Raw genomic sequence first — 14,367 nt, forward strand, 5'->3', positions numbered from 1 at the left:
AGGTGTCAGTCACCACTGGTGCTCCTGTTAGGAGGAAGGACATACTACAACATTTTGTTACAGATTCTACTTTTGGCTTCTATTGTCCCAACTGTACATGATGTGCCAACTATTAGTGTAGCTGGCCACCAGCTTGACACCTGTTACAGTATTATGAGAGAGGGATAAAAAGCTTCCTCTATCCAGTGTTCTTTTTCAGCTGGTTATGCAGACAGGTAGCCTTTGTTGGATTCATCATTGTCTCCATTAGCCAAGTGCACTAGCAGGTAATCACAGTCAGGATGAACCAGATGTCCAAAGAGCAGTGATGAAGCAACAGCCCTTGCAGCCCTCTTTGGGAAGAGAGAAGTAGCATAGCTTAGCAGCAGAATACACACTTTGCATGCAAAAGGCTCCAGGTTCAATCTCTGGCATCTCCAGTTAAAAGAATCAGGTAGCAGGCAACAAGAAAGAGACCTGCTTGGAGAGCCATAAAGCAGAATTCATTTAATAGAATGGCATGCTATGCCTGAAAACCGCCGTAAAAGGGGAAAAAGCACCCTATGAGTGGGGCTTTAGTCTAATTGCGTCTAATTGAGACCGCCGCATTAGCGAATCACCATAAAGCGAAGCGCTGTAAAGCAGGGCCCTACTGTAGTTACCAAGTGGTGCTTCTCATTGGACACACACAAGATGGGCATGACAGACATAGCCATTCCTTGTTTTTGTCTCCAGAATCTGGTAAATCAGAGGTATATTACCTCTGAATAAGGAGATTCCATTTTAGCTATTATGGCTAGGCAAGGACAGAAAATGAGGAGGACTAGAAAAATGCCTTGAAATATTCCTCGTGGCCTAGAAATACAGCATAGTTCACCATTTCCATGTGTCTCAAAAACATGACGTCTGTTTGCTAGAAAGGTAACCAAAAATGGTGAAATCATAAAACAACTACAAAGTGATGCCTAACTGGATTAAAGATGTGCTTAATTGTGGTTCTGGTAAGTTGTCTATTGATCAGTGCTAATTATATGTAAATGTAATGCCTTCAAGTCGATTCCGACTTATGGCGACCCTGTGAATAGGGTTTTCATGAGGTTGAGAGGCAGTGACTGGCCCAAGATCAGTGACTGGCCCAGTGAGCTTCATGGCTATGTGGGGATTTGAACCCTGGTCTCCCAGGTCATAGTCCAACACCTTAACCACTACACCACATTGACTCTCATACACTAACGAGTAGCCCTATGAAATAATGAGCGGGGAAACAGAGCTTCATATTTTCCACCATTAATTATCAAACATTATCATGTTATGGCCATGTTACTCCAGCTATTTCCTCTAATCAGATCATCTACACACCACCTCTCTCTCAAGCCTTCTCAGCAGACCACAGTTAAAAAAAAAAATCCATTGCTATCATCCCTGATTTTGCAGTCACAAACTATCAATTTAACTATACAAAGTCATATGATTCCCCAACAGTTGCAAATTCATCCCCTGCAACAATAAAAACAGAGTACTGGGTGTACATGTTTCTTTGATAACTTGTTATACTCCTCCAACATTGTGGCACTACTTATAACAACTGCTGACTTTGCTGGAGTTAACACATACAATCTCGGGCATGCTTCATTCAATAATACAGTGCTCTTTAACAGCTCAAATAAATCAGTACTATGGTGCTCTTTAACAGCTCAAATCAATGAAATAGCATTAGCAGCCATATCTCTCTGTTGGCCAGAGGCGTAAACAAGGGGAGTTATAATTATATGTGAAACTTAACATACAGCTCCAATGCTTAACAATAAAGCACTAGTTTAATAGGAGTGGTCATGGACAGGCTCTCTTACAAGAACCAATACTATTTCCTTACTACCACTTGAGCATTTTTGATCTTAGAAATATTAACATGCAGTTGCTACTATTAGCTGTTGACTGTTTTGCAAACAGGAATAAATACCAGTTTTTATATCCTATGTACAAAAAAAAGTTGCACATAAAAGGCTTATTAGTAATTTACCCTTCTCGAACTAGCTTTAAGAGGAACAACAAGAAATCTCAAGATGCACAGAGGTTAACCTTATTAAAGAGCACACAATGAATTGGTCTCACCTTAGAAGAATCACATTGTTTGACATAAAGGCTCCAACTGTCACATCTGAAAACAAGAGAAAACATCTAAAGAAATGTGCTCAAGTATAAGTTCATAACATCCATATCTAAAACACATCATAGTTTGCAAAATTGTTAAATATTTGTTATTAAAAATGAATCTTGCATACAGCATCTCATCTTGGCCCATAGCCACAAAAGGAACAGACAATCAATGTTTGGTACCTAGTTTCATTAGAGCAAACAGACCACCAACAAATTATCTACTTGCAGCATCTACAGCTTTTACTGTAGACGGGTCCTGGGAGTTGTCCTTGGGCTAATCTGAAACCAATTTCATGGTTTGTGGGGATACTATTATTGTTTGTCTTTTTAACTTCACATTAGTTGAGATTAATCATCCTCTTCCTCATCGACTGTTTCATTAAGGACAGAGGCTTATTTACTACTGCTCAGAACTGTTCTAAACATGAACAACTTAGACCAGCTTCTAATACATACACACACACACACATATACACACAGAGAGAAGCAGATTTACCATGTGCACGTGTATAAAAGGAATCAAAAGAAAAATTGACATGTACACAATCTTGGTCCTTTTGTTAGCGATTTGTGTATTCTTCCATTCATTTTGTCTTTTCATATAGTCTGTTCATTCCTATTGTCTATTTTTCATTCCATTTTATCTATTCATTTGTATTCTTCTTCTTACCAGTGTTACAAACCCACCTGAATAGCCATTTCCATCCATATCAACTCCTCCAGAAATGGACTGGCCAAACATCTGTAATCTTGGGCTTATCCATTTTCCAGGTATCCTCTACAACAGAGAGCACAGAATCAGAATCAATAGAACCAAAACCCCTATAATATTTAAGTTGCTTACAATCAGTTTGATTCCGTAGAAAGTCTCTCACTGATTTTGATGCAATTGGATTGTATGAGCTGTGAACTACATATCCATCCAGGTCTCACTGTTAACTAAGGAACGGAAAATTAAAAAAATGGGGCATGCCAGGTTTTCCAGCTCTTCCTAATACTCACACATTGATTCTAATTCACTGGCATTCAACTTTTCTGTTCAAGGCAGAAGAGGCTATTCTGTTTGAGGGAACATCTAAGTGATGATATTTGGTATTTTGCAAAAAGAGGATCTGTCCATACACTCTTTATCACATTGTTGATTCTTCTGCATTACTTGTTCTATAACAGTGACTCATACTTCACCTCTATTCCCCCAAAAATGATAATGTCTACCTCACTCTAGACATTACTCTACCTGTGAGCTTCTCAGTCAGTTTCAATGTTGATTTATATACAGAGGACCCCCTCCCACTAAGTTCCTGCTTTGAGAGTGTGATTTTTGAGATCTGTTAATAAGGTTTTAATCAGAGCACAGCATTTTGTTGGAAACCACTAGGACTCCAACCCCTACTAACACCATTGGTTCAATACCCATAAGGCAGATGTGAACTGATTCTCTGCTAGTTCATTGAACAGATGGAGAAGTTTATTCAGAACCACTAGCTCAGTACAAGCAGGCAAATATTGTACAAAGCGCTACAGAAATTAAATCCTCCATTTTAGAGAAGAGGATACAATTATTGTCCTCCACAAAGCTCCCAGGCAGGCACACTCTTAATGTATTAGAACTAGAAATAAAACGGGTGGTAATATTGGCCAACCATCAGTTAGGAAATTAATTGAAAATTACTACATTGAAAAGCTTAAAGGAAAGAAAAGCACTCTTAAACCTTCTCTCTTAAAAAATAATGAAGAAAACTTTCCCACTATTGGAACTGATAACACTAAGGCAACTGAAAGCAGCTGAACTCCTCAAATTACGTTTGCACAAGAGAATGTGGCTAAGCTTTTGCGGGGGGTCCCTGTAAGGGTGGCAAACCAAGGCTATACATATTCCACAGACATCTGCAGGCTATTAGGGTATAAAGACAGAAATATAATGCTGAGAGCTCCAAACAAAACCAAAGGCCCTGAAACCTAACTTGACAATATTTATTTAGCATACACATTTATCTGCAAATCAATTAAGGGTGCTTCAGATGTACCCAAATCTTGCTGCTGAAGAGCTAAAAATCAGCCATTCAAAATGAATGGAAAAAAATCTCACTGTAAACAAATGATCTTTTCTTCTAATATAGTTTGTTAGAAGAAGTGTTTAATATATCACATCTGGATAGTTCAGAATTCTAGTAACAGGACACAAAGCCTTTTACCCCAAGGTTACTGGTTCAAATAGAGGCCAGATAGGCAAACACTACACATTAAACATCTGAAACTGTTTGATGGATTTGTGAGCCAAATGAATGGCTAACCTTCAGCCCTCTTCATGTGGACAACACAAAGCATTAAAACACCCATGTCAGCAGCCAAAGAGAGAGAGAGACAGAGAGAGAGAGAGAGAGAGAGACCAAGGAAAAGTAATGGACACTAGCTGGCAAGAGTATATCCTGAAGAAGGTAACAAAAGCTAAAGGCTAATCTGGTATGAGACAGCAGTGACCTTTACTGTTTGCTAATATGAAGCTGTCTCCTTATGAAATGCTTATGTTACCTCAACTATGTAAAAATTAAGAAATAACATCTATCCATCTAAATCTGGACCTCCTCAACCTCAATGGTGTTTTATGCATTTCAGTCTGTTCAGCCATCTCCCATTATTTCCCAGTGTAGAGAAAAAAGTCCTTCATATGCCACAAATTATCACTTATAAAAACCATCATAAAAAGGGATTTAGTTTGCATTAAAAAAAAAAAAGTTAATGCATTCTAAAACATTCAGCAAACAGCAGAACTAATCATCCTCAGCTTGGATGCAACCACTAAAACTCTGACTTAGCATCCTGCATGGGCTCCCACCCAGCAACAAAACAAAATATTTAGATCAGAATATTAAACAGCTGAAGGATGGGGGAAAAAGTCTGATTTTTTTTCTTTGAAAAAGCAGATACTTGCCACTATCCAGAATGGAACAAAAGACTCAGGTTGTGACCTACCGATTAAACTAGTGTATTTGTACAGAAGAATCCTGACAATACAGAAGTTAGGACTAGCTAAAACCTTTGAAATGTATGGTATAATAGTATTATTAAAGAAGAGTTCGGAGTTGTACAACATACACAATAGGAACATGGAACATGAAATGTGAGAAGCATGAACCAGGGAAAGTTAGAAATTGTCAAGCAAGAAATGGAACATATCAACATTACAATACTGAATGAATTAAAATGGATGGGAATGGGACATTTTCAATCAGGCAACTCCAAAATATTTTATGCAGGAAATAAGAAATTAAGAAGAAATGGGGTTGCTTTAACAGTGAGAAGTGATGTAGTGAAAGCAATTAGGAGCTATAACACAAGGTCTGAGCGAGTGATTGCAATGAGATTTAATGGGAAACCTATTAACATAACCATCATTCAAGTCTATGCTCCAATGGCAAACTCAGAAGAACAGGAATTGGAGAGATTTTACACAGAAGTACAGGAAGTATAGGAGTAATTGATCACACACTAAAACAAGATGTTCTGATAATCATGGGGCACTGGAATGCAAAAGTAATTAACCGAGAAGATACTAGAAATTGTAGGAAATGGGGCTTAGGAGACAGAAAAGAAGCAAGAGAAAGACTTATTGGATTCTGTGAAGCTAATAATTTGTTTCTTGCAAACACATTTTTTGACCAACTGAAAAGACGACTGTACATGTGGACATCACCAAATGGTCAATATAGGAATCAAATGGATTATATAATTGGTAGCAGAAGATGGAGAAGTTCCATACTTTTTGCAAAAACAAGACCAGGAGCAGACTGCGGTACAGATCATGAACTGGTAATATCGAAAATCAGAGTAAAGCTAAAGAACAACAAAGCAATTATTATGCCAAAATACAATTTAAATAACATCCCAGAAGAATAGAAAGATTAAATAAGGAACAGATTTGAGGCTTTAAACTTAGTTGATAGAGAACCAGAAGAACTATGGAGTGAAGTCAGAGACATTATGAGGGGAAAATGCAAGAAGACAATACCTCTAGTTCAAAAGAGAGAAAGACCTCAATGGATGACTGAAGAAACTCTTCAAATGGTTAAAGAGAGAAGGAAAGCAAAAGCAAAAGGAGACAGAAACACAGTTAGAACCCTAAATCCAAAAGTGTTCTCCTGATCCATGAGAAAGATTTTCTAAGAGCACATCTACAACTATAAACTTAAATGAATGTGAAACCTGAATAACTATCCTGGCTAACAACCAAAGAACTGGCAAATATATTTCAGCAAAAGGTCTAGAGAACTCTAATAAAGCATCCTTAGCACCTCATCAAAACACAACCAAGGATCATTAGGAAGAACCCATTACAGTTAAACCCACTTGTCAATCATGTGGTATCTTAATGACACGAGGTGATTGTCAGGTGGATGGCTCCACCTACCCGTCGAATTTGATCTATGAGGCTGATCCTGGAGCTAAAAAGGTTTCCCACCCCTGCTTTGGGCCATTTCAGTATATTAATCATGCAGGTATTCTGCCCCATGTTACATAGTTGTTACCCATCCAGTGACATAAAGATCTGCCCCAAACTCTCTGCTTATATATTCTGCCACATTTCTACAAAGCCCCATAGTGTCACACATCCAACACTTACCATAGAATATTGAGATATGATACCACCAGTGTATCCATGGTAGATGTAGACAGCTCCTATGTAGTCATCCTCTTTAGGAGCACCAATGGCAACATCTAGTTATGGAAGACAATGTTAATGGGAAGCAGCCCCTTTCTGTCTTTATTTATTTATTTTTTTAACGACTCTTGCCGCAACAAATAATCTTCATCATAAAGATAAAAGCCACTCAATGAGTGGGTTAGAAAAAGTTGCCTTATTTAATGAGCAGCTGATGTTTAAAAGAAACCTCTCATGTATATTTATATTGCTTCTAATAAGAAAGATGTATTTGGGTCCCACAAACAACACTGGCCATGTGCAGGAGATTCACTACAAGCTTTTACATGCTTTATGTATCTCAAGGGAGATATCAGGCACTGTACATGAAGCTACCATTGGTACACAGAATACAAGTCACCCGTTAAGCCACTCTATGGCAGATTAATTGAAAAATCCAGGTTTCTAAAGCCTTAATATGATTCAAGTTGGGATGTATAGCCCAACTATAAAGCACAAAGCACTGAAAGGAGTTTGAAAGAAAGCAACAAAGATGGATGGCAAGGAATTTGTCTAGGGCATGGCAACAAAAAAGTTATATCTAGATGAAATGACAATCTAGACTGCTTACCGGAACATTAACACATTCTGAATTTGCTTATCATTAGAGCTGCAACCGTTAATCCATATATCAATCAACAAGTTTTAGTTGATTAATTTGCAGAAGTCAACTTTAAATCAGCAAAGGCAAATTTTAACTGAATTTGAAAGCTCAGAGTCAAGCACAAACATTTTTCTAGACTATTTTGATTCTGGTGTGTTACTGTAATTAAGAGTATAAAAATGTTTACAAATGGCCTTGCATTCTAACAGTAACTGGCCTTTGTTTACTATGGTTGATTTGTAGGTATTCTCTCAAAGATGAATAGTTTACACAAACAGTAACTTCAGCAACTAAAGTTTCATGCTTCATGGAAATTCCAATGTGAACAAAAGTAGTTTACTCTCCATTATGTTGACATTGAGGACAATACAGAGGAGAAGTACTATACTGCTGAAGTTGCTGTTGGAATAAAATTTCCTGTAGATGCAAATGCACCCTAAACTGTAACTTCTCACACTTCCTTGCAGATCTCATATAAATATTTGTATTGACGATTTGGTAACATTCAGATTTATTTAAATTAAATTAACAACAGGATTTGGGGGTGGCAGAGAAAGCAGCTTTGCAAAATTGAAACTTGCATCTATAGCTAAAAGAAAATGCTAGGATCAGGAGGAGTCTTACTTGTTATAAAATGGAATGATTTTACTAGCATTCACCAATCCCAGCGCTTTAGAGCAGTGGTTCCCAACCTTTATGACCATGGGACCCCCTTTATAAGCTGAAAAAAAATTGTGACCCCCTCTCCCCAGGGAGGCAGGCTGGCTGCCAAGAAGGAAGGGGGAAAGCAGCCTTTCTTTGCAGGCTTGCTTCTTTTTGCTTCACAAAAAGCCCTCTCCTCTCATTCTAAGCAAGGGTGTTGCCAGTAGCGGCAGTGCAAGGAGACGGGAATCAGTGATAGTAATCCCCTCTTCTTCCTGGTAGCTCCACCCTCAGCCTCCTTTGGCATCTGCCATGTATTTTATAGGCCGATGCCTGCCCTTAGTGCTCCTGAAAGATGCTCTGGCACTTCAGCAAAAGGCCTCCCCTCTCGTTTGGAGCAAGGGGGAGGTGTCATCTGCAGCGCCAGTGGAAAGCAGACAGTGTAGAGGGAGTGAAGACTTTTTTTTAAAAAAATAGTAAATAATTCATTTCTTTACTGTTCACAGCCCCCTCTGGATTACTTCGGGGGGGCCCTGGGGGTCCCGGCCCCCAGGTTGGGAACCACTGCTTTAGAGGATGGGGGAGCTTTGCAAGAGTGAATCATCTGATTTCCCAATAGTGAGTGGGAGAAGGAGAAGACTCAGATGCATAGGTTTAATTGGGCAATCCACAAAGCAACTCACTCTGAGATCGTCTATTTTACAAAACACCAAATCTGGATCCGAACCAAATCTTGTGATCGGTACACATCTCTATTGTGCAATATATACTAGGGGTGCACACCAACCACAAGATTCCATTCAGACCCTACTTCAGAAAAGAGCAGGATACAGACTAAAGCACAAGAGGATGTCTGATTTGGCTCATGGTCCAAATCCAAATTCAGAACAATGATGCTCTGTGACTCCCCCATTCACTATTATGGAGAAATCAAAAAGCAGCTCTAACTCCCCCCACTTTTGACAGCATTTGATTAATTTTGCAAGCATACAAGAGGGGTTGCATTAGGCATCTTTAAAGTTGACTGGGGGGGCAGGACTAAACAGGATTTGCTCCACTCTCTATAATGTTACAGGCAATTATTTTTATTATGAAACTGGCATACATCCTAGAAGTGCCCCAAGAAAAATAACCTGTAATATTTCAGAATGATGGAGGCAAGGATTGGGAGTTATGATGAATGAAATAAGTAGCCTCAAACTTGTGTTCTGTTCAACTGACAGAACAGTCATAGAAAGTAAACCTGTGTTCACGCACTTATACATACTCAAATTATTCAATCGAATGCACTTAGAAACCTCCCTGTGAGTGGTAATCATAGCTTATCAGGGTTTCCAACTGTAGGGAGAGTTTCTATGCATGTTTGATTGAACAGACTGTCATACTAATCACACAAAGATCTGAAGAGTGTGGTAGGGCCTGAACATGCAACACTTCCCCATGCCCCCCTCCATTTAACCCTCCATGTGTTCACGGAGAGCACGTGAATACAGCTGAAGTGCAACACTGATTTGTGGCAAAGGGGCAGAAGGACTTGAATGTCCAGTTGTTTCAAAGCAAGCAACCCTAGCAGAACTAGCAAAGATCACAGAACAGACAAGAACAAGGTAATAGAACATCTCTCCCTCAGATTGGAGAGCCCTGGTGATTGGAGAGCCCTGGTAAAATCATTCACTCCTCTGATTGGAAGCTAGATCTGTCAGTCACAAAAGTGGTATCCCACCCCCACCCTGGCATTTTCCTTATATGCAAGCTGAAAGTGAGGTTTTTTAAACATACAAATCTCTGAAGCACCCCATGACACTTTGGAGGTCCCCTGCTTCAGATCGAAGTGCTTCAGCTCAGGCAAGCCATAGCCCTACTTCAGTTCTTGATTCAGGATTTGTTGAATCTTTTGCACACCCCTGTTGTATACATATATCTTCTATATATTTTGTTCTAGCAAGAAAGAACAGAGCCCTCGCACAAAAGAAAACACACTGACCTGGGAATCCATCATCATCCATATCCCCCAGGTTAGCCATACTTTCCCCAAAGTGTGCATTGTAGGCATTGTCACCGTTCAGAACTAGCTGCTCTTCCAGGACTCCCTAGCAAACAGGAAACAGGGCAGGCAAAGAAAAACAGAGCAAGTGTTGAAAGATAAATTAGCATCTATGCTGAAGCATGCTTGTGCACATGTCCCTAAGGAAGCACCTGGAGCATATCAGAGGGAGCGGAGAGAGACACTCCTAACCAAAACCCCAATCAGTGCAACTAAGCCTGGGCATTGTAAAAAGGAAATACTGTAAATTAAGAAGGCATTTAATTGCTTCTGAAAAGGAAGTTGCCAGCCAGGATGAAAGGAAAAAAATGGACTGCCTTTAAGTCGATTCTGACTTATGGCAACCCTATGAATAGGGTTTTCATGGTAAGCGGTATTCAGAGGTGGTTTACCATTGCCTTCCTCTGAGGCTGAGAGGCAGTGACTGGCCCAAGGTCACCCAGTGAGCTTCGTGGTGTGTGGGGATTCGACTCCTGGTCTCCCAGATCGTAGTCCAACAGAGCAAAGACCAATTAATGGCCAACCATAGCCATTCAAAAAGCCATCTTAGATGTGTAACATCATGAATCAGTGCAAAGGTCTCAAACAACTGAACAATAAAGCCAGCAAGGCTAACTCTGCTCCGTTCAAAAGTATGGCCAAGATGAAATATTTTAATAGTATATACTCAGTCTAGGCAGCAAAATTCCCATGCAATAACTAAGGCTGAGTTGATTAATCTGTTAGAATAATTCATTAAAACATCTTGATCAGCTGAAAAGGTGCTTCCAGATAATCAGTAGATTTTAAATTATTTTTAACACAAGTATTTATAAAAACTGTAGCTAGTAAGTGCTGCAACTAGCAAGTGTCATTCCCTCCTGTGTGAAAGAGAATGGAGAATGCCTCATAATGCCTGCTGTGACATATTTGTGTATCATAAAATAGTCTGTATGTATATTTTTTCTTTAAAAGCATTTCACATGCACATTTATACTGATCAGCAAAAACTCATTAAATCAACTATGATTTCTTTAACTGAGTGACAATATCAGTTAACAGTCCTTCCTTGTGTCCGTAAAACAAAGATGGGGAACCTGTGGTTCTTCAGATGTAGTTGGAGTACACCTTCCATCATTCCTGACTGTCCATGCTGACTGGGACAGATCAGAGTTGCAGTCCAACATCTGGAGGGCCACTGTCTCCCCACCACTGATGTAAAAGAAGATGCAGGCTGGAACTGTGATTGGCATATTTTTCATGTCCCATATTATAAATGGCATTCTGCATTTGGCGAAGACTCACTACTATTTAGGTGACAGTAGGAGATTGTTTAGGAGACACTTAGGAGTGTGAGCATCATAAGCAGGCAACACACTGCAAAGACAAGGGAAAAAAGGCTTGAAACTGTAACAAACACAGGGTGTTGCTGTCAAAAAGTCAGGAGCACTCAATACTAGCCCTAACATCTACTGAAGTACATTGGTCAGTTTCAGTAGGGAAAAAATGGAAATGGACTGCCTTCTAATCAATCCCGACTTATGGCTACCCTATGAATAGGGTTTTCATGGTAAGCAGTATTCAGAGGGGGTTTACCAGTGCCTCCCTCTGAGGCTAGTCATCCCCAGCTGGCTAGGGCCTGCTCAGCTTGCCACAGCTGCACAAGCCAGCTCCTTCCTTGTCCGCAACTGCCAGCTGGGGGGCAACTGGGCTCCTTGGGACTATGCAGCTTGCCCATGGCTGCACAGGTGGCAGGGCACGTAACCCCTGAGCCACTCACTGTGGGGGTGATCTTTAGCTGGCCCTTTACATCCAAGAGACACAAGCGGGGATTTGAACTCACAGACTCTGGACTCCCAGATAGGCTCTCCTCCCCACTGTGCTATACCAGCTATTCTTCAGTAGGAAAAGCAGGGAATAATTATTGGGCATAACCTTATCCTGTGAAAATCTGGCTTTTATGGCTCTTGTAAGTTTGAGGAAGGTAGCAATAAGATACAGAACACACAGAAAAAGATCAGAGAAGTCATTTGGCTCGCTGCCCTGCTGATTCATCAGGCATTTCTATTCAGTTTTTAATCTATCAGCAGATCCTGAAGAATCCAGATCTTTTATGAATGTTTTACTTGTACCCAACTGTCACTGATTATCACATCAGTGGACAACCTGCAACATAGGTGCCACTACCAATGGGCAACGTCCCCTTTGCTTCAATCTGGAATTGGGCTTAGAAAATCAAGCCAGAAAATAGCTAGTGTTTTTCTCCAGCTCCACCTACAAATTAGGAAAGTCCTGTCATTGACAATGCAATAGGTTCCAAGCATTTCATGTCCATCCCACCCCATGATCCCCCCAGTCTCTTCCTAAACCCCTACACCCTGCCTCACCACCCCTTTTCCCCAAACTTTGATAGCAAGGTTTCTGTGGAAGCCTTTGTGAATGGTTGGCACCCCTCTCTCTCTGGCACATATAATACTGCAACAGCAGCACTCTAGGTCCAGTGACCCTGCAAAAATACAGTTCTCCAGAACTACTTGCACCTGGTGTCATGGCCCCTTCGGAGGACTCCTCGGAGGAGGAGGGAGAGGCAGCGGTGCCAGACCCAGAAGGAACAAGCGGAATCCCTGAGGACACAACCCCAACTCTTCCCCAGCTGGAGAATGTCCAGGTCCTGGCTGAAGCCTTTCAAGCAGGTTCAGAGGATGAACAGGAGGCTCCCCTCCCCCCTGCAGAGCGAAGACGCCAGCGAGTATCACAGCAATGGAGGAGGAGGTTGGGCTGTTTAAGAACGAGCGGCTCTGAGAAGTTGGGAGACTAATCACCTGCACCTGCCTAGGAAGTGGGTTTTAAAAGCCAGTTTGTGACTGCAGCAGACTGCTGACTACAACGTTAGGCATGACCTCCACGTGAAATGTAGTTTGCAGACTCCAGACCTTTCGGACTGAACCCCTGGCTTCCTGAACCCAGCTTCCCCTCCTTGACGACGCTTTTGGACGCTGCTACTGGTACGGTTGTTAGAAGCATTCCTTTCTCCAGCCGGCTCCTGTTATCTGCTGGCCTTGGCAGATTTACAGCCCAGCTAACTGCCGGCTGATTAGTTACAGCCCAGCTCCCAGGCCCGAAACTGACACCTAGGATGCTGCTGCTGCAGCAGTGTACCAAGTGACAGAGAGGGAAGGAAGCCTCACGCAGTAGCTGCCAGAGACACCCTGCCACTGCTATTCCACCAGGTAAGTTTGGAACAAAGGAAGAGGACAGTAGGTAGGATTGCCATGTGGGAGCAAGTGGACAGTTTGATTTGGGATGTCATGAAAGGGTAGCTAACAGTTCTTTAATTCAGTGGTTCCCAAACTTTTTTTTCTAATTGACCACTTGAAAATTGCTGAGGGTCTTGGCAGACTACTGAATTATTTTTCTGCCTGTTGCAGCAAATGTAATTCCATAGAATTAAAATTTAATACAATAAAATACAATATAAGAATTAAAATAAGCAATAAATGCAATTTAAAATCAATATGAATGTTCAGTGTGATAGATGTTCCATCTCCCTCCTTCAACCACAAATACACAGCCATGCCGTGGATCACCTGAGTGAAACTGACAGACACAGTTTGGAAACCCCTGGTTTAATTTATTATTCGTGTATTTTTACTTCCAGGAAGAGGTGTTTTGGTACTTTCTGTCATCTCAAGTGCCAAAATAACTTAGCCACTGATAGGTACCATCCACCTTGACTTGGGGAAGGGGGCATCATTTGCTATTTTACCTCTGGCAGCAAAATGTCTTAGGCCAGCCCTAATGAACCGCAATGCAAGCCAGGGCTGAATTTGGAAGGGCTTAGCTTGTATTGAGGTATGGGCTATTTAAACTTGGGGGTTTAGAAGATAATTATCATTGGAGGTGCTATGACAGAATCATGCCACTCTTGCCTGCTTCCTTACTTCAGAGACTGGATGCAAAGCCACACTGAAGCACATGGAATTATCTGATTCTTTGAATTTCACTTATACATTTGCCAAAAAGGTTGGTCACTACTCTATAAGCACATTCATGCAAGATTCAATCCTATTAATGTCTACTCAGAAGGAAGCCCCATGGGGTAAATGGGTATGGGATTGCTGCCTTAGATTGGTATGTACTTTGTTTTACATACCAAATCAAAGCTGTATTTGTATGCCTACTTGCCTGGGAGTAAGCTCCATTAAACCCTACGGAGCCTCCTGCAGAGTAAGCTTGCATGGGTTTAGATAAAGGCGAGTGATA

At 40.9% G+C, this 14,367-nt stretch overlaps 1 protein-coding gene across 1 annotated transcript in view; it reads right to left on the reverse strand.

Moving 5' to 3' along the window:
- ITGA9 (integrin subunit alpha 9) overlaps positions 1 to 14,367 on the reverse strand; it is a 350,162-nt gene that overhangs the window by 285,325 nt on the left and 50,470 nt on the right. Inside the window, exons 10-13 of the mRNA XM_061585893.1 lie at positions 10,066 to 10,171; positions 6,758 to 6,852; positions 2,824 to 2,914; positions 2,092 to 2,137 (exon numbers count right to left, since the gene is read on the reverse strand). Coding sequence (XP_061441877.1) covers positions 2,092 to 2,137; positions 2,824 to 2,914; positions 6,758 to 6,852; positions 10,066 to 10,171 — 338 coding nt within the window. The remainder of the gene's footprint in view (positions 1 to 2,091; positions 2,138 to 2,823; positions 2,915 to 6,757; positions 6,853 to 10,065; positions 10,172 to 14,367) is intronic.

The sequence above is a fragment of the Rhineura floridana genome, chromosome 10, assembly GCF_030035675.1.
Source record: "Rhineura floridana isolate rRhiFlo1 chromosome 10, rRhiFlo1.hap2, whole genome shotgun sequence".
Lineage (NCBI taxonomy): Eukaryota > Metazoa > Chordata > Lepidosauria > Squamata > Rhineuridae > Rhineura > Rhineura floridana.